General features: G+C 54.4%; 1 protein-coding gene across 2 annotated transcripts in view; it reads right to left on the bottom strand.

The window, feature by feature from the left end:
• Positions 1 to 18,323, bottom strand: part of MDGA2 (MAM domain containing glycosylphosphatidylinositol anchor 2) — a gene marked incomplete at both ends in the record, with an annotated part of 324,685 nt that extends 306,362 nt beyond the window's left edge. For both annotated transcript variants that reach the window (XM_084287611.1, XM_084287612.1), the window contains one exon: positions 18,251 to 18,323. In XM_084287611.1, coding sequence (XP_084143737.1) covers positions 18,251 to 18,323 — 73 coding nt within the window. The remainder of the gene's footprint in view (positions 1 to 18,250) is intronic.
• Between the last annotated feature and the right edge of the window lie 911 nt (positions 18,324 to 19,234).

Here is a 19,234-nt window from a genome sequence, read left to right as displayed (position 1 = left end):
CCTCCCTCCTTCCCTTCTGAAAGGCTCATCAGAAAGGTCTCTTCTGATAGGAAAAAGTTGGAAAAGTCCCTTCCCCCAGTAACAGAGCACAAGGGAATGGCACCCCCAAGAACATCCTTAACTTTTGGTAAGCCCTGAAGAGGTCAAGCCATTGCACTACGTCTCTGAAGGTCCCTCCACACCAAACGATCCTGCTCTGAAAAGGAAAACCCAGAATACCAGAAACAAACCGAAGGTTTCCAGCCTCTTTTCCTCATCTGAAGCTTTATGCAGAGCTTGATCCCACATGGAGACCCTCCCGAGCTGTCCCGCTCAGGGCATTATGGCAATGCCCCTATGGAGTTCATAAGGATGCAAGGAGCACCACTGCATTTGTGAGGAGCCCTTGCACATCAGCACCCCTCCCTCCCTCCCACACCCATACCAGAGCAGCCAGCACATCACTGCACAGCCTCCCCAACCCAGGGGATGATTTAAGAGTGTCAGGGGTGCCCTTTGCAGCCAGCAGGCTGAGCTGTGCTGTCCCTGGGGTGCAGCTCTTGCTGTGGGGGGACATGAGCACAAAGTGGGAGCACAGACCCATTTCCTGATGCACCTCCTCCAAACCATTCAGCATTGCAAACCTATAAATACCCAACTTTACATGTAACTGGTGGTTATACATCACAAACCATGCAGTTCTCCACACCTAATGCCTCAGTTACTCTCCATACACTGCACACACCATGTACATGTTTAACCTTACTCCTCAGCTCTGTCACATCATGACTTCCAGCTCACCACCACTTCTGCCTGCCCATGCCCAGTGCTCACAGGCTCAGAGGACTCCTGACAACATTGCCCTTTGCCTTACAGGCACAAGAAGCTGCATTTTTTTGGTTCTAGGTTTAATATTTTGAGAACTTGGGGAAAATGGAGGATTTCTGTGCGGATTTCCCAGCCCACTGTTGCCAGGGTATTCAGGCAAGCAGATACAGATTTGGTGCAATAAGATGGAGACAGAACAGGGAGGAGCCTTGCTCCATACACATCCCACCCTCGGTTGGCAAAGCCTGAGGAAAAGCCCACTTGCCACTGGAAAACAGCAGCAAGAGACAGCAGCAGCCTCATGGTGCTCCTCAGGAGCAGACAGGTGCTGGGACAGCTCAGCAAACCCCACCAGGACCTGATCCCAGCTCATCTTACTGGGCTGAGAGCAGGTACAAGGGACTGAGGGCACTGCCTGCTCACCAGGCAGCATTTTGGGAAGGAGAAATTCTCCTACATGTAGATACGAGGCTGAGCAAGAAGTACAAGCAGCCAGTACCTTCCTGGGAATGCTGCTCCTCTTCAGCAGCTAGGCAGCTTCTCTCCCACCTCAGTCCTTGAAGCAAGGAGCAGACTAAGGCCAAGTTTGAAGGCTGCAAGTGAACAAAACATGTTTTCCAGTGTCACCGGATTAAGTGAAGCCTTTCAAGGAGAAGCTGGTCCCTGCTTCAGGGCTACATGCCATTTGTACAGTGCTCTGCATTGACACTACAGACAACACAGTATGTAAAGCCTCCACCTGCTTGCCACTTCATTTAATGTGCTGCTTTTGCAAGGTATAAAAGGCTGCTTTACCTTAGGGCAAGTGTTCAGGTTTGCTAGATGGAAGTCTAAATCTAAATCCCATTAGCAAATAAGAGGATCTACATACAAAAGGGCCCCATGCGGCTGCACATTGTGCAGCTCCCCCTGCTCCAGGTCTTCAAGGACTTGTGCTACACGACAGAAAGGGACTACGGCATTGCTTGCCAAGACATTTATAATGCAGCAATCAGTTGTGCCTACTGGGATACACTTGCAAAAAAATGCATGACAAATGGGAGCAGAAGCTCCCCTGGCTCTGAAGATGGACTGGGGCTGGTGCAAGTGAAGGTGTGCAGCAGCAGGGCTCTGCTGGACTCAGCACCCATTCCAAGCTCATTCAGGCTCTCAAACTCAGGAAAAGTACCCAGAAAGATGCCTTTGTGCCTGCTGCAGGCCACCAGGGATTACTGGAAAGTGCAGGTGTGTGCATGTGAGCAATGCCATGGGTGCCACTTGGGTTCAGGGGAGCCTAAAGCAAAATAATTGCTACTGTTCATTACAGGTACCATATAGTCCTTGCTTTAATCCCTCAGTTCCACCACAGATTGAGTCACATTTGTCATAGACCACGAAAACACTTTCTTCCACATTTCACAGCATTACATTTCTCAACAAGATTTTTGCATTAAGATCTTAAGACAGGGCTGTAATTACACTAAGCTTAACCCCCACATGTGGTGCAAACAGTGCACAGGCTCTGTGGACGTGACTTGTAATGGCTGGGTGAAGCCAGCAGTGACTTCCATACCCTTGCAGGGAAGACAAGAGCTGGGAGCCCGCTGCCTTTGCCCTCCCAGGGGACAGCCCCAGCTCCCACAGCCATTAGGCCAGCACTGGGAGAAGAGGCTCCAGTACCAGCCCTATGGTAGTGCAGGGACTGGTATTTTCATGCCTGCAGTGGCTCTATAAGTTTCTATATTGTTGGGTATTGAGGGGTTCATGTGGTAGCCCAGTGGGGTGGCTGCCTTACAGCAACACCAGGATTAACCACGAGGTGAGGCCTGGCTCTAGTAAAGCAGCACAGACCTCTGCTGGCTCGGTCAAGGTGAATTTCTGGGTGACCCAAATAAGCAACATGAAGAGAACATGGCAGGGGGAGCCATGGAAAGGCAGCCTGCAGTGCTGTCCCCACGAGGCCTACTCTGCCTGCCCCACGGGACTGGCTCTGGTCCCACACCCCATCCAAACACCCTGCCCACATGAGGTAAATCCCTGGCATGGCTTCCTCCATGGCCTGAGGCTTTCATTGCAACAGCCCTAATTAATAATAAACCTCAGACAGAGCTCTCAATACTTTGTATCTGCAAACCCAGAAGTGTTTTCCACAAGAAGTTGACCCCCTTGTTTGTTTCCAAAAAGGGTGCTGTGCCACATCTTTCCAACCAGAACCACACTTCTCAAACATGCCACAAAACACTTTCTCCCCCTTCACCAGCAGTAACTACCAACACCTGAGGCAAAATTCACAGTTCAAGCTTCCCTCAGTGCTGGCACTGCTTTGTTGCCCTGTGCCACATCCTGCCCAGGTCTGTGTCTGGAACAGCCCCATGCTGGCACAGGGAACAAATCCTGCCCGTGATGCTGAGCAAGCACCCGAGCTGCCACCCATAACCAGCTCAGAGCAACAACAGAAAGCCAAATGCTGCACATAACTATTTCTGGTGGTACTGGAGAGGTAACAAGGTGTAGCAACAGATTTTGCAGGGGGCAAGGAAGGGGACCCACATGGGGATGCTTCCACCTGCATCTTCACTCCTGCCCTGTAATTTGGGTCTCCTCAGTTCAGCCAGAACAGCCATTTGTGAGGAACCATGGAAGCATCTCTGAAAACACCCAGGTTAAAGACAAACAAGGTATTTCAGCACATTGGACAGGGCAGAAAACATGAGAAAGCCATGAGAAAACTCCTGCAGTGCCTCTGCCTCCATCAAGACCCTCACCAACAATACCAAACATTTTTTAATGGAGCATCTGTACACTTTTTAGTTTTAAGAGCTCTTAAAATGCCAGAATGACATGTAATGTAAGAACTCTTGCTGAAAGCATCATCTAGCTTCTAGAAATACATGATGAGACCACTGACCATCATGCAGGTGGGGATAAGAACTTCAGAGCATACTCAATTTCAGTAGAAATACAGCTTTTAGTGAAATCAGGCCTAGCCAGAATTACTGTAACAGCACTGCCAATTGAAGTGTTCAATGGGCTTCTCCCACAGCTCCCATGAACCATGGGACTCCGGATGGTATAGACTCAAGTGTTTATTTGTTTTTTTAATCTACCACTGTCATTAAGCTCCAAAGCAGCCAGGTTCACATCTACCTGTGCAGGAAAGAGTTCCCTGGGCAGGAGGGCACTGGGCATTTTGAGGTATGTGTGCTTAGGGAAAACCACCAGCTGAGTCAGAGCTTTCCAGCTCTGAGCCAGTAGTGAAGAACAGACAGCATGGCTGAGTAAGCCTCATTTTCCTAGGACATTGAGCTAATAAATCACCTAGCCACAACTGTGCTAAAACCCAAAGTGCTGTTTTCCATCCAGACATAAGCACTGCAGTGGTCTGTGCCTCCTTATATGCTCCCAGGAAGCTCACGATGCTCTGGAGGCCTCTACATTTGCTACTACCTGGCAGGTTAGGACATATTTCTGCCCTGAAAGCTTTCATTAGCAACTCTGCACCAGGAAGAAAAATGAAATTCTCTCGGCTGAACCAAGTTCTTCTAAAAACCACTGCAGTTCCTGCAGGGTGAGAAGTCTAGGGGACATTTCAGCTGGGCATGGCACAGGAGTGTAAGCCTGTGCCAGACTAGGGAGCAAAATGAATCAATGCAACACAACAGCCCTGAAATGCTTGCAGAACAGCTGGTACTCACAGAAACCAGGCTCAGACTAATGAAGAGATGAACTTGAGGATTCATCTTAAAATGAAAACACACAAGCAAACCCAGAAAATGATTTCTCTCTCTTCTCTTGACACCCCTGACCCATGTTAACTCCCCCTATTGCAGGGATAAGGGATGTGCTCATCCCCTGGGGAACACAATACCTAGACATGTGCAACAGGACAGCTTTACATTTAGGTTTATTCGTGTTTCATCATTTCATAACTCTTTCAATATCTGAAAGCTTAGCATTGCTGTTTCTGGGCTGCTTTCCTTATCCCCCATATTGTACCCAGCCCATGCTGATTTATTACATTATTTTACCACTAAGGCACAAGACTGTCCTAGTCACAACAGGGAACATTTTAACAGAGATGCTCAGAAGGTGAACAGTTGAAAGAGGAGCTTTCCCAATGCAAAGAGTGATTCAACAGAACCCTGTCTTTCCACTGTCAGCACATGTCAATAGTAGGTATTTCCCTAGAAGAGCATGAGAAAGTCTTTTTCAATAAGCTAATTAGAGCAAGTACTTAGCACTAACCCCCCAGCACCTGAATCAGATGCCCAGACTGCTCCCTCCTTTCCCACTTCTCACTCTATTGAGAGTTTTTGAGGACTTGCTCTGCATTTCTTTGATGCACCTAGGAGATACTCCAAGACAATTCTGAAAGCCATCACCATCCTTCCTTTGATTCCCACTTCTTCCCTCTGCAAACCTCATTTTCACCTCCGTGTTTAAAAAGGACAGGCTTGTAAGCCTCAAGATCCTGCCATAACTCCCAACCTTCCCATTTTTGATCTTTTTAAATATACAGGCAGTGGAAGCATTCCCCAGGACCTTCTCAAAACTACCCTGAAGATGCTGAGAGGTTACCCACAGCCAGGGCTAACCCTGCAGGAAGCTGCACTGTCCCTGCCCCTCTCCCCTACACACCAGCCACAGGAATGGGGCCAGCACAGCTGAACTGATGGGTTTTACCCTAAAATGGGCTGCTGGTGTCAGATCATCTGACAATGGTCACAGTTTTGAGAGAGTAAGGTGATCATTTAGTGCTTCTTACACTGTTTCTGCTTTTGTCCCACGCACACACTAAACACTCCAGTGGCTGTTTCATAAGGACATGCTAATCATTTACATTGCACTAAAGACTCAGAAATCCTGCAAGGAGCTGTGACCCCACTGTGACAGGTGATGCACAAACACAGCACCACCTTAAAGGCTCTGCAGGCCAAGTAAATTTGCCTCAAAGCCACACAGCTCTGTTTCTCTGCCCCTACCAAAGCCTGTTACTTGCACATCTCTCCACTTCCATCCCTCTCATGGTCCCCCCACCCTACACTGACCTGGGTGTCACACTCTGAGTGGCTTTTAGATCAGTAAGCTGGCTTCCTTGCAGGCACCCAAGTACTCCAGGACCGGGTGTTTCCCCTGCCCAGGGCCACCCAAGGATGGACACCTCTGAGGGCACATCCACAGCACACCCTGTGCTAAGGTCCAGGCACAAGCTCTCAAGAGTTTTGCTTTAAACCCCAGCACTTCAGGTAGATTTTATTAACATTTTAATGAGTAATAACAGTCTTGCAATTAGGAAGTTAATGACAACCACGCTCTTAAGTGGTAAAATGCATTTCCTGCTATAAGTGAGCAGCTGTAAACTTGAAATTTTAATTGAGAAAAATCAGTGCCAAAGCGATCTTTATCCCGCATATGATTTTGTTCCTCCTTCAGTGATTTCAGGCTGGTTAAAACTCAGAACTTCTCTAGCACACCAGACAGCAGCATCTCAGCTGCACGCTGTGCTGGTGATACACCACGAGCAAACTCCTCAGGCAGCACAGGTTAAACCTCCAGCACAGAGCACACAGAAGGGGCCACCGGGTAGCTCAAGGATTGGGTTTGAGATATGGCCAAGATAGAAGGTGGAGAAAAGGAAAAGGTCTTCTGAAGTTACATGGGGGTCTTTAGTCCTCACAGCAGCAATGATCTCTGCCTGTGGAGGGTGCTGCCCACACCAGGATTCCTTAATGTGCAGCCCTTGGCCCCTCTTAGACTCCATAGGAAGCACACAGGGACAGCCCCATGCTGAGCAGGATCTCAGCCTGACCCTCTGCACACCAAACCCTGCTGGATCTGTGCTGTGAGCACAGATCCAAACACACACAGACTTATGTGAAAGCCACATTGCCCAGCTTAGTGACAGCACACCAGCACTAAGCTGAGCTCCTGGGGATCTTATGTTAAGAAAAGCAAGAGAATAACTCCTCTAAAATGGATAAGTTATTCCATAAATGCATGATTTTACAGCAGAATACCAACTTGCTGAGCCCTGGCATGAGCAGAGTGCTTCACACCAGTAGATTTACTGCTTTTAAATGAGTTTCCCCACCTGGCTGGCTCACAGCAGCATGAGCCATCTCACCAAACCTTATCCTCCCCACCCAGCCCCACAGCACTGCTGCCTTGGGACAGGAGCAGCCACAAGCACACCCACAGGGAGACCTCAGCTTCACTATTCTTACTCAAGAAACACATAACAGCATGTCTAAAATTAGTTTTCCAAGGCACTTTTGACCATAATGTTTTGATAGAGTAGAAAATAAAGCCATATTTTTCGGTTCTTATCATCCTGTGCTGCATCAGAGAACATGCCAACATGTGCTCTTCCATTAGTTTTGCTGAACCTTCCACTTGGAATATGGACATCACCTGGACTTGCCAACTTTAGAAGAAAAACATGAAAGAAACAAAAAAGAAACATCCAGATCCTCAGCTACAACAGGAAAGCAGGGCTGTCCTAGCAGGCACTGCAGCTCCCATTGGGATCACTGCTGATGAAGAACCACAGAACATTTAAGGCTGGAAGTGGTCTCTGGATATCATCTGGTCCAGCCTCCTGAGTCCTCCCCCTTCCTGGGGCTGGAGTAGTTAAAGACACTTTTAACCCCTATTAAACACAAAGCCCTAAGAACAAGCTAGGGTTTAAATAGGGACAGTGCCAGACAAGTCCCTGCCTGGCCATATTTCACAGCATAGCCAGTTTGTGGAGCAGGTTTAACACCAATCCTAGCTGTTAGGATTTAATTTATTCCTGTATCAGCTACAGCTGTGGAACTCAGTGGAGCACAGCTGACCCCCAGATTAATCTCCAGCTGCCCCCATCACCACAGCCTCCCACCTGCCTGCACAGCCACCCCTCACCAGGCAGGAGGAGACCACCGAGGGGAGGTCAGCTCTGCTCCAAGCCCACCACAGCCACACAGTTACACAAACCAGGGACAGCACCTCCAGGTTTGGTGCACATGGACCAAAGGTGACAGCACCAGGACATCAGTGGGGATGCACCACAAGGCTGCTGGATGCTCCTAGCAGCAGGGGTGATAAAACCTGGTGCAAGTGCCAAGGTGCAGCCCCAGGCCCAGCACTTACCAACCCCAAGAGCTGCCCATCTGAGCACTGCTCCCTGCACCAGGGCCACAATTCCTGCAACAGGCATCCTGAACCACCCAGGGGGCAAAAGAGTTCAGACCTTGCCTGATAAGCAAGGCAGAAAGGGGCTTACATGCCTTCCTTAGTTAAAAACACTCATTTCTAACACTGACCTCAGCTTGTGCACCCCTTCCACAACACACCACAGTCCCTGAAGCACAGATACCCAGGCAGCCCACTCCCTCCTCTCCAGCTCATCACATTGCACCAGGGAGAGGGCTCTCATGGGGCTCCCCTGCATGCTGGGTGGGAGGAGAGCCCATTAGTAAGAGAGTTTAGTTGCAGGGTATTGGTTTTACATTTTAGAAGCCCCTGCAGTTTGAGGACTCTCCTTATTTGAGCACAGAGTAGCTGTGGGCAACAAAGCATTCCCTTTATGAGAATATTTTGCCTCTGCAGTGAAGTCTTTTTTTGTTCAGGTGCCGGAGGTAAAGTTAAGCTTTCCTATATGGCAAAACACATGCATTAAGCTAATTACAAATGTGAGAGCTTCTGCCCACCAGAGGAAGATGAGCACTCACAGCTCTGGCCCAGCTGACCACAGGTGACAACGCAGATCCTGCAGGGAAGCACCTGGCTGGGGCAGGCACTGCTGAATGGTCACAAAGAAGGCAGCAATGCCAACACAAGTTAAATTATGCCCCATGAACTTGGGACGTGATCGCTTGTGCACATTGATCATTTCAGCCCTGTTTTCTGCTGACACAGGCAGCCCAGCTCCTAAACACCAAGGGTCACCGCAATTAGTTGCTCACCCAACATCCCCATTACCATTCACAGCCACATACCATGGATTAATTGATAATCAATTAATTAGTGCTGCAATACAGCAGGGCACCATGGGCTATACAAAACCTAGCTGGGGCCATGAGTTAGACCTGACCTCTACCTGCAAGAGCAGCCTGGCAGTTAAAGGAGAATTACTCACCTAAAATAGGTCACTTCATGTGCCAATACAACAGTACACGTACAGACATGAAGGAGAAATTACTAAAAATTTTTTTTTTTTTTTGCATATGGTTGGAGATCAGCTCATTTCCCATCACCCTAAGACATGGGACAGAGCACACCAGCCGTGGCTCACCACTACACCAGCTCAGGTAGGATGCTCCTTCCTCCCTCCCCCACACAAACCTTTTTCCTCACCGAAAAATGTAAATTCCAAAGCCTGACACATCCCACAAATTCCTGACAGCATTTTTTGAATAATTGGAAAACATTTAAATGTTTTGACATTTTCTAAGTGAAACAGTTCAAGTTTTTCGGTGTGAGATGCCTATTTCCGAACTCCTTTCTGCTTGATATGGAAGCGTGCGTGCAGGTAAAAAAAGCCACAAGTCAAAACAAGCTGCAGCACATTTCCACTTAGTGGAAACACGCAGACCACCTGGGGTAGCTCAGGCAGCCCTTGGAGGCTACAGAAGGCACACACTTCTCCTTGCTCCAGGTCCAAGCTCAGACCAGGCAGATCCCCAAAAGCCAGCTCTCCTTAAAGAAGCATTTCCATCTCCTCCTTGCCAGGGTTCAGTCAGACACCACACACGATAACCCACACAAACACACAGTAGATCAGAACCAGAGGTACAGACACGGTGCAGGGACCAGGGCATCTCTGCAGACCCACAAAGCAGCTCCAGGAGCTTTGTTCCCAACCCCACAGAAGAACCAAGCAGCACTACAAAGAAGCCACCTCCCCAGCCACATCTTAACCCACCCGTACAGCACAGCCAGGAATGCACTGGCTGCCCCCCCAGCACCTTTTCCTTCCCCTACAGGAATAGGGTCACTTCAACAAAAGAAGAGGAAAAAAAAATAAGGAAAAACTCACATTTGGAAGAGGAGAGCAACCAGGGCACCCAAGCTTTGCCAGCTCACTCCAAGCCTGCTCACAGCCCCCATAGGAAGAGAAAGCAATGAGCAGCCTGGCCTGGCTTTAAGTAATGACCACAATTAATTACAGCTGAGGGGCTGCAGACGTGCCCCATGGAAACAGCTCCACGACCCACTTTGCACTGGGGGCTTTGGGGCTGGGCACTTCATAGCGAGGCTTTGCAAAACCAAGGTGGAGGCGGCAGGGATGGTGCACAAAGTTCTCTCTGGCACTAGTGGCAGGGATCTGGGGGAGAAACACTGAAATACTGAGCTGTACCTGGCAGCTGAGTGCCTGGGTGGTGCCAGCTGCACAAATCGTGGTGTTTCTCCCATGTCTGCATCTCTGCAGGAGGAAATGCAGCAGGTTTGCGAGGAAGGGGGATTTTGCTGCATCGCCTGGGGAGGCTGAACGCTGGGGCAAAGCTTGTGCCACAACAGCTACTGACCCTTGCAGAGCAATGCGCCCTAGTGCTTTGCATCCCATCAATATAATTAAAAACAAAAGGAAAAAAAAAAAAATGCACAGTGCAACACCCCAAAAAGCCAAGTGCCTCCGCCTCCAGAAAACCAGCCCCTAACCAGTTCCTTCAGCCCTCCCAGCAGGAAATAACTGGCTCTTGGGCAAATCCTTTATTTTCGCAGATACCTAGCCACTGTTTTTTATTAAATACCACTGTTGACTGCAAACCCTTTTCCTAAAGGGGTTGCATTTATAAGATAAAGGGCCGTTAAGGCTGGAGGGGCTGGACAAAGCGCGTGCATTGTTGCTGTAGACATTATCTCCATGACATTTATTTAACCAGTCCATCAGACTGGCTCACCTTTCCAAACGGCTGACCTAGTCCAGTCCCAGCACGCAAATTGCCCCAGTTCTCTCCATTGCTTCATGCCCATCAAGCACGTTTGGACAGCCAGCCCTGGTTCGAGCATCCATCATGCTGCGGGTCTGTTCACAAGGATCTTCAGTTTGAAAGCAGTGCACTACGGAGCCAGGCATTCAAGGGGAAAATCTGCCATCAAAACACCCTTGTGCTCTTCAGCTGCTGGCCTCAGGAACCCCCGAGCTGCTCTGAGATGTGCCATCTTCATGGGGTTCGTGAGCAGTGGGTGTCCTTCTTCCACCATTCCCAGCCTGGGGAGCTGGGAGAACGGAACAGGCTGTGCTGCCAGGGATGGGGCAGGAGCCACAGCACGCCTGCACCACGAGCTCTGTCCCCTCATGCTCAGAGTGGGGTTTTCTCTTCCCAGGGGAGGTGCTCAGAGCACGGTGGCACCCTGAAGGAGGGGACAATACAGAGACGTGGCCAGGGCACACAGGGAAGGGATTGGGAAATAAATAAATAAATAAATAAATAAATAATAGTAATAAAAAAAAAAAAAAAAAAAAAAAAAGCAGCAGGAGCCCCACAGACTGGAGAAATGGGCTGAGAAAAACCTCCTGAGTTTCAGCACCGACAAATGCAAAGCCATGCAGCTCGGAGAGAAGAACCCATGGGACAGGACAGGCTGTGCCAGCAGGAGCCCAGACAGTGAGTTTTGGGGTGTCCAGCCTGCAGGAGGGAAGGTGCAGACACCATCCGCTGTCACCACACGCCACCTGGATGGCCCTGGAGAAGACTCAGCTGGCCCCTTTGCGGCGTTGTGCAGCAAAAGGGCCACACCAACAGGCCCAGCTGCAGGACAGGAGCTTCTTTCTGAGTGCAGGGCACAGCAGTTTGACAAGGGGCTTGCTCAGACAGCGGGACGAGGCCCCAGAGTGGTGCAGATGCCGCTGCGATGGCACAGGTCCACCTAAAATGCACAACCCCTACACGTGCTTTTCTGACTGACCCATGTACAACGCTAGTGAAAGGCTCAGGTCAGCGTTCAAAGAGCCGGAGCTGGAGCGAGGTAGTGTGTAAATGATCAAGGAATTGGAAAGGAGGACTTCAGCTGCCACATCCTTGCAGCCGTGCTCAGACGACACACGTAATCTTAATCCTGGGAAGGAAGGCGGTGACCACACGGCGCTGCAGAAGGAGCACTTGAGCTGAATTTTTATTCCCCAGAAGTAGGTTATTGTGCAACTGTGTCAAGGTAGCTCTGCAGATCATCATGGGCGTAACAGGAAAGGACAACGCCGGGCACAGCAGAAAACCAGAGCACAAGTCCGTGGAGATGTGATGACAGCAGCTTAAAAAAGTGGGACGGTGGCAGGAGGGACCTGGAAGCCTGTCAGGCTCCCATCCGACCTAAAAGATTTCAGGACAGCAGGGGTGGACCAGGAAAGGAGTCACGCTACGTGGACATCCAGAAAACTTCTCAAGAAATTGCACCGAGATAACTAAAATCAACAACTTTTCTAAAAACTTCCTCCCAGACTGCTTGTGAAGGACTGCAGAGCATCTTACCCCCAGGAACGTCTTATGTCGCGTCATCTCTCTAGGAGGGAAACACTTCCAAGTTCAATGTTAAACTTCCCTGGGCTCAAATATCCACAAAACAGGAACTGCACCAAAAAGGCTTCACTCCACTTTGAGAAATGAGACAGGGAAGTGGGACATGAACCCTGGAGTTATCAGCAACCACTGATGTGTGTACGCAAGGAAGCCATCGGGAGCAGCGCTGCAGAGCACCTTGCCCAGTGCAGGAGGAGCAGATGCAGCTCCTGCCCGTGTCCAGACCCGAATTAAGCATCACATTAAGCTGGAAAGGCCGAATGGATGCTTCTTGGTTGGCTCAGGGCAGGGCTTTCACCTCCCTCCCCCTCCGATCCCTACCCCTGGTAGCCCACAAGCCAGAACCAGTGAGTGGAGCGATGCCAGGAACAAAACTCTCAGCAGCCTCACGTTCAAGGTGATGGCAAAGATTTTCTGGCTGCCTCCCGAGGGCTGAAGGTTCCTGGGCTGGCCGAAACCTGCCTGCAGCCTCCAGGATGGTGCTGCCATGGTTGGAGCCCCAAAGTGAGGCAGAGAGCCCAGGGAGAGCAGAGCAGTGCTGCGGGGGTCACCAGCACAGGCACGAGTAGTGGGGGCCCTCCCGTCCCTGATCCCATCCCTCCCCTTCCCACGCTGAGCTTCCCACCGCAGTGTTTTAATCATGTAATGTCTTAATAACGTAATTAAAGTCCAGGCCATTTGCTAAGTAACATATATTGCTCTGATCATTGCTTTGATATATTAAAAATAGATTAACTGGTTCCTCGACCTTGGGGCCAGGAAAGACAGCGGGTCTCCCCGGCGTTGACCTCCCACACATCTGCCAGCCAGGGATGTCCCCCAGCGATCCCCACCTATATGAACCTCACCAGTTTCAGAAGAAACATCTGACTGTACCTTAAGGATGTTCGACATCAGGGAGCCCAGCACATCTCTCGGTGAGCTGCTCCAGCAGCTAATTACCCCAGCTGTTAAAAACCCTGAGCTTTATTTCCACCATGGGCTTTGCTAGGTTCGGGTGATCACAGCTGGCTCCTCCAGCACCTTAGATGGCCGCTTGGAGCTGCTTCACCACACCTGCCTCGTCCTTCCTGAGCTAATTACACTGTGCATTTGTCTTCTTCATCTCCTTTTTTACCTGCCTCGGTTGGTCTCTAGCACCTTACCACCCGGAACAGCTCCAGTCCCTCCTCACAAGCGCTGCTCTCCACACCACAAACCTTCCTGGTACCCGGTGATGCTGGCAACGAGCAACGGGGGCAAACGGGTGCCAACACCCAGCTGAATGCATGCAGGCTGGCGAGGTTCAAGGCAGCCACGTGCTCCTTCGGCCTTTCAGCGATATGAGAGGCACTGATGGGAGGAGGCAGCTCCCAGCTTGGCTGCCAGTCTGCTCCCTGCCTCCCAAGGATGTCCTCCTTCCCAAAAAGCCCTGGCTGGGAGCAGTGACCGCCCTCTGCTTGCTGCTATTTAGGCAGGGTGCACGTGTACGTGTGCCTATGGAGGCTGGCACTGCAATGCATGCAGAGAGCAGGTCGTCCCTTACCCAAAGGAGGACCCAAAAAACATTGAGGAGGCTGAACAGCACCAACCTGAGCTGTAATCATTCGTCTGCTTCCTTCCTCCCCAGCACTCCATCTTACTGCTTCTAATTAAACAGGATTTTGTTCTTCCGAGCCAAGAGAGCGTTTGTTTTATTTGCTTAAAGACTGTTTCCTTGCCACCAGCTTTCTTCCAAATCTCCCTCACATGGACTCAAAGGTAACGTTTTTACCAATATGCCAAGAGCATCAGCTGCTCCCGGGAGGGCAAGAGGCAGTGATGCCATCCAACACAGTACAGACAACTCGCTGTGTGCCAGGGGGCTGTTTGGGGCTGTCACACGTCCTGGGACACACAAAACCTGATGAAAGTTTCTCCACTGGAGCCCTGGACACACCTGGAGTCAGACCCAGTGCGGTTCAATCTCCACTGCCGAGCATTTTTACTCCATTTGCACCCCTAGACTCCAATTTGTTGCATCCCAGGGCAAAAGCAGAGCCCCAGAGGCCCAGGTGTGCACTGTGGGATGCTGCCCAGCCCCTTACCTGTAGCACGGCCACGATGCATGGGCACGGCTTCAGTCTCAGCCACCAGCAAGGGGAGCACGGCCACGTCCACGCCTCTCCAGCTCCGAGGTTTGCCTTGGATCCGTTGTTCAGCTCAGCCCCAAAATCCCAGCGTAAACATCTGCAGCGCGCGAGGGAGGAGGAGATGCCTCCCCGGGGCTCAGGGAAGAGTTAACGCTCTCACCGCTCGCTTGGCTCCTGCGAAACCTCCCGGAGCCGGCAGCCAGGAGCGCCCAGCTGCTCAGAAACGCCGGCCCCTGCGGCACCGCATAATTCCTCCCCTGTTCCCGGGGCTGCCGCGCTTCCCTCGCACAAAGTCCCGGATTGTGTGGGCTTCGGGCGGCCAACACAACGACCCCATTCACGGCCGGCCGGGCCGGGCAGCGCCGCGGAAATGCCCTCTGTCCCCACGCCGCTGGTGACATCTGGGGCTGCTGACCCAGCCGCTGCCCTCGCCGGCAGGACCGGCCAACCGGCCTTTATAGCAGGGAAAATGCTCCTGTTTTAACTGCTTTTTCCTTTTTTTTTCCCCTCCCTCCCTCCCTTCTTTCGCCCTTCCAATCCACTTGTTGGAGCAGGGAGGGTTAGGGAAAGGCGAGGTCAGCAGCAGGCACTGCCCGCCCCACTGCTTAATCCCCCCGGGAGCCGAGTGCACCACCAAATAATCATCCTCATCATGAAGCAGCTGCCGGAGGGGCTGGGAGACCTCTCCCTGGCCCCTGTGACCCTGTGCGCCCTCCCCATGCACACGCGGAGCCCTTCAGACCCGCAGCAAGCTGCCTGAGGGCAGGGAAGGCGCAGCTCCGGGTTTCGGCTTCCCAGTTCCCAAACCTGCTTCCTTATAAAACACACAAATGCCCTAAAAATCGATGCTGCTGGATACCAGCTCCAGATTGGCACGAGGGAGCAGGACAGCCTGCCTGACATTTAACGTAATAAATACCTGTGCTTCCACATTACTTCGCAGAAAGAAGCCAGGTCGTTCCCGTAGCCATGGCCCCTTCCAGCACCGTGCACATCCACCCCACACCCCGATGTGGGGCAGAGCCCTGGGGAGCTCCTGGCGCATCCAAGCACTGTGGATGCTCACTGCGTTTGGGATCTTGTGCCTCCAGGAGGCATTTACAGCTGTCCTAACGCTATCAACCCCTTCGGGAGGGGTGTTCTGCCCTGTGCAGTTCAGGAGCTGTGACAGAGCACAGCGAGGGGCGCACGGACAGACGGACGCTGCCCACACTATGACATGCCCGGGTTTTACAGAACCTGCCCTGCTCATTTCCTGCCCGGGGGAGGAAGGCAGGCAAAGCCAAGGAAAAATGACAAAAAGCTCTGCAAGGGGTGGGGGCCCAGGGGAAGCCGTGCTGCAGAGGGGGCTGCTCAGGGGGGGCCACCCAGCGGCGGCTCCCCCATCACTGTGGTGACCTGTGCCTTTGGGAGCAGCATCCCCGAGTCAAAAGGTGCCGGCTGTGCTGCGGGAAGCAATCACTCCCCGCAGGGCCCCGTGCTGGTCCATCACTCCAGCAGCACCAGCAGCATCCATCCTGCTCCCCAAGAACCCCCCCATGTCCCCCGTGGCAGTGGCAGTGCTCGGGGACCCCGGGGACACCGCATGTCGGCATCTGAACCCAGCACCCGGTGAGCTCCCAGCCAGGGCAGCTCAGCACTGGGGAAATCTGCTCTCCAGTCTCACAGAACTCCCACACCTTTGATGAGATGCCACTTATCTGCTCAAAAACACTCCGTGCCCACGTCGGCCTTCTCATTTAGGCATTTATTCTCTTGTAACTTGAAGTTTGGTGAAAGGATAACCATCATGTTCTGAACACTTATGTTTTCTGCTTTATTAACCATGCAAGTCATGCATAATTTAAACGGGAGGAAAAGTGCATACAGCACTTGGGCTTTTCTAAAGCCTTTTTTGCCAAGAAAACAAGCCGGGCGAAGCAGAGCTGAGGAGCTGTAAGCCTCGCCAGGGATTTCAGCAGCCCTGCTCCCCCCCAGTCCCTTGAAGAAGCAGGAGCAGGGGACGTGGCCTGAGCTGTGCCTGCCCTTGCTCCATCGCTGACCTGCCGAGTAGCCTCGGGACACTGCTCCAGGTTTCAGTGTGTCAATTCTCCCTCAGGTTCCTCGGTAAAAGCAGCCAAATTTCAATCCCAGCTTTACTATTCAGAAGCAACAGAGGAAAGTTTACGGGGAAACGTATAGCCGGATATCAGGGGATGCTGATTCCATTTCTGTATGAGCTAGGGATAGAAACGCATGCCTTTGGTTCACGTTTCAATACAGAAAGGCCCCAGCCAGCTCTCAAGGGCTGCTGCTCTGGGCAGACACGCACACAGCGGTGCCAGGGCTGCTCCCCACCTCCCACAGCAGCAGCCCCAGCTCGTGGAGCCCTGGAGCAGCCGGGCAGAGCATGGGAAGCACATTCCAGCCGGGCCCAAAACAGGCACTGCTCCTCCCACGGCCGAGACACAGCCTCGGGGCTTGGGGTCCTCAATAAGGAACACGACATTTGTTTGGGTAGCACCAGCCTGTTTAGCCAAAGCCACAAGGACTAAGCAGCTTCCCTTCCCCAATCCAGGGCTCGCTTTTGCTATTGCACCTCGGGGCAGCACCTTCCAAGCCCCTCTTATCACAGTGACCGTGGTGGGGATCACGGAGGGAGCACAAATTCACACGAAGCAGGTCCGACGGCAGCGCAGCCACCAACGCCTGACCTCCCACCACTGCCCCCCACCCTCCCACCAGCCCTTCGTCCCCAACCGAAGCGAGGCACCATGGCGTGCAGGATGGAAACGCACCAATGCCAAGGAAAAGTCTCCGTACAACCCCGTTGGGCTCCGATGCTGGCGTCCAACCTAGGGCAGGAGCCCCCTTTCCTGCAGGCCCCCCCGGAGCAGCGCTGCCCAAACGAGCCCTCTCCTATCCGCGGCAGCAGTTGCTGTTCCAGCGCCTCCGACAATCTGTGCCTGGGCACCGGGGGAGGCAGCGAGCCCCGGCTCTGCGAGCTGCCCCTCGGCGATCCAGCCACGGCCAGCACAGCCCCTCGGGCATCCTCGAGCCCCCCGAAATTTGGAAAATGAAAAAAATAAAAAATAAAAGGGGGAGGGGGGAGGGCAGAAAGTAGAGCTCGACCCGGGTGGGCAGCAGGGCTTTGGGCGCGGTGAGGGGCGCACGGGCAGGGGGGTGCGGGGGTCGCGGGGTGCGCTCAGAGCCGCAGACCCCGGGCTCCCCGCACCGCCGAGCCCCCCGCGGCCCCGCACCGCCGCTTACATAACCCGGGGCTTCCAGCGCACCGGGCGGCTCCCCCCCCCGCTGCCCCCATCCCCGCCGCTTCTCCCAACGGGGCCAGCCCGAAGGGTCGGGGAGGGGTGGGGGGGACACACACACGACCCCCCCGGTCGCCCGCAGCCGCCCAGCCCGGCTGCGCCCCCCCCGGGCCGACGCTGGAAGCGGGGCAGGGGGGGAGCCCCGGGCCGGCTCGGCGCAGTCCCCCCGCGCCCCGCAGCGATCTGCAAGTCACCGCCCGGGGGGAAAACGGGAGGATGGAGGGTTGGGGGGGTGGAGGGGGGCGCCCCCTCCTCGGAGCACCGGCAAGTTTGCGGCTCGCCCCCTGGCCCTGGCCGCCAACAAGTGCGGCGCCCCCCGGCCCCCCCCAGCGCCCCCGGCCCGGCTCTCGCCGCACGGTGCCGCCGTCTCATGGCAACAGCGCTGCCTCCGCCGCCTCCCGCGGCGCTCAGCGGGGCCCCGCCGCCCCCGCGGATGCTGGGGACCCCCCCCATAGACCCCTCCGACTCCCTCCCGACCCCTTCTCCCCCCCACCCTCCCCGGCTCGGCGACAATCGCGACAAGGTCACGGCGCGGCGCCGCACTCACCGTACACCCCCTGCCCGGAGCTGCCCTCCAGCAGAACCGTCAGCAGCCCCAGCAGCCCGATGGCCACATCCATCTTCACGTGAGCATCCACATAGCCAGCCCGCCGCGGGGGGGAGGCACGGAGGGGGGGGGCAGCGCAGCGCAGCGCCCGCCGGAGCCCCGCGCTCCGCTGCGGCCGAGCCGCGCACGCCCGCGCAGGCAGGGCGGCGGGGGCAGGCGGCGGGCACCGCTCCGGTCCTCCTCCTCCTCCTCCTCCTCTCCTCCTCCTCCTCCTCTTCTCCTCCTCCGCCTCTCCTCCTCCTCCTCCTCCTCCTCCTCCTCCTGTGCAGCGGGGGGCGCGGGGCGAGCCCCCCTCAGAGCGGCAGCCCCCTCAGGGCGCTTCCCGGGGCCGCCGCCGCTTCCCGGGGCCGCCGAGCGCCTCCCGGGGCCGCCGCAGCCGCCTGCGCCCCGCGGCCATCAGATGCCATCGCAGCGCCGCGGGGCCCGCATGGGGCGCGGGGTGGGCGCTGCGCTGCGCGCTCCTGCCCTGCTCCGCTCCTCTCCGCTCCTTTCCTCCGCTCCTCGCCGCTCTTCTCCTCTCCTCGCCCGCAGCAGCCCTCAGCGCGCCCGCCGAGCGGCGGCCGGGTCCATGGCGAGGTGCGTGTGCGGTGCGGGAGCGGTGCGGGTGCGGTGCGGGAGCGCTGCGTGCGAGCGGAGGGCGGCCGGGAGCCGTCACGTTGTGCTCTACGTTCCGGCAGCCGGAGCCGGGGAGCCGCAGCCCGGCGACGTCAAAGCTGCGTGGCTCGCTGCTGCGCGCCTTCCTCCGCCTCCTCCTCCTCCTCCTTCTCCTCCTCCTCCTTCTCCGCCGCCGACCGCCGCCGCCTCCCGGGTCCCCGCCGCTCCGCCGCCGCCGCCACCACCGGGCGCGCAGGGCGGCGCTCCGCTCGGAGCCGGGCTGCGCGGGGCGGTGCGGGGCGGTGCGGAGCGGGGCTGAGCGGGGCCGAG

This window comes from Netta rufina (assembly GCF_964035555.1).
Source record: "Netta rufina genome assembly, chromosome: 5".
Taxonomy (NCBI): Eukaryota; Metazoa; Chordata; class Aves; order Anseriformes; family Anatidae; genus Netta; species Netta rufina.
Note: the sequence above shows the minus strand (reverse complement) of the source record. Positions and strands in the feature narration are given on the sequence as shown.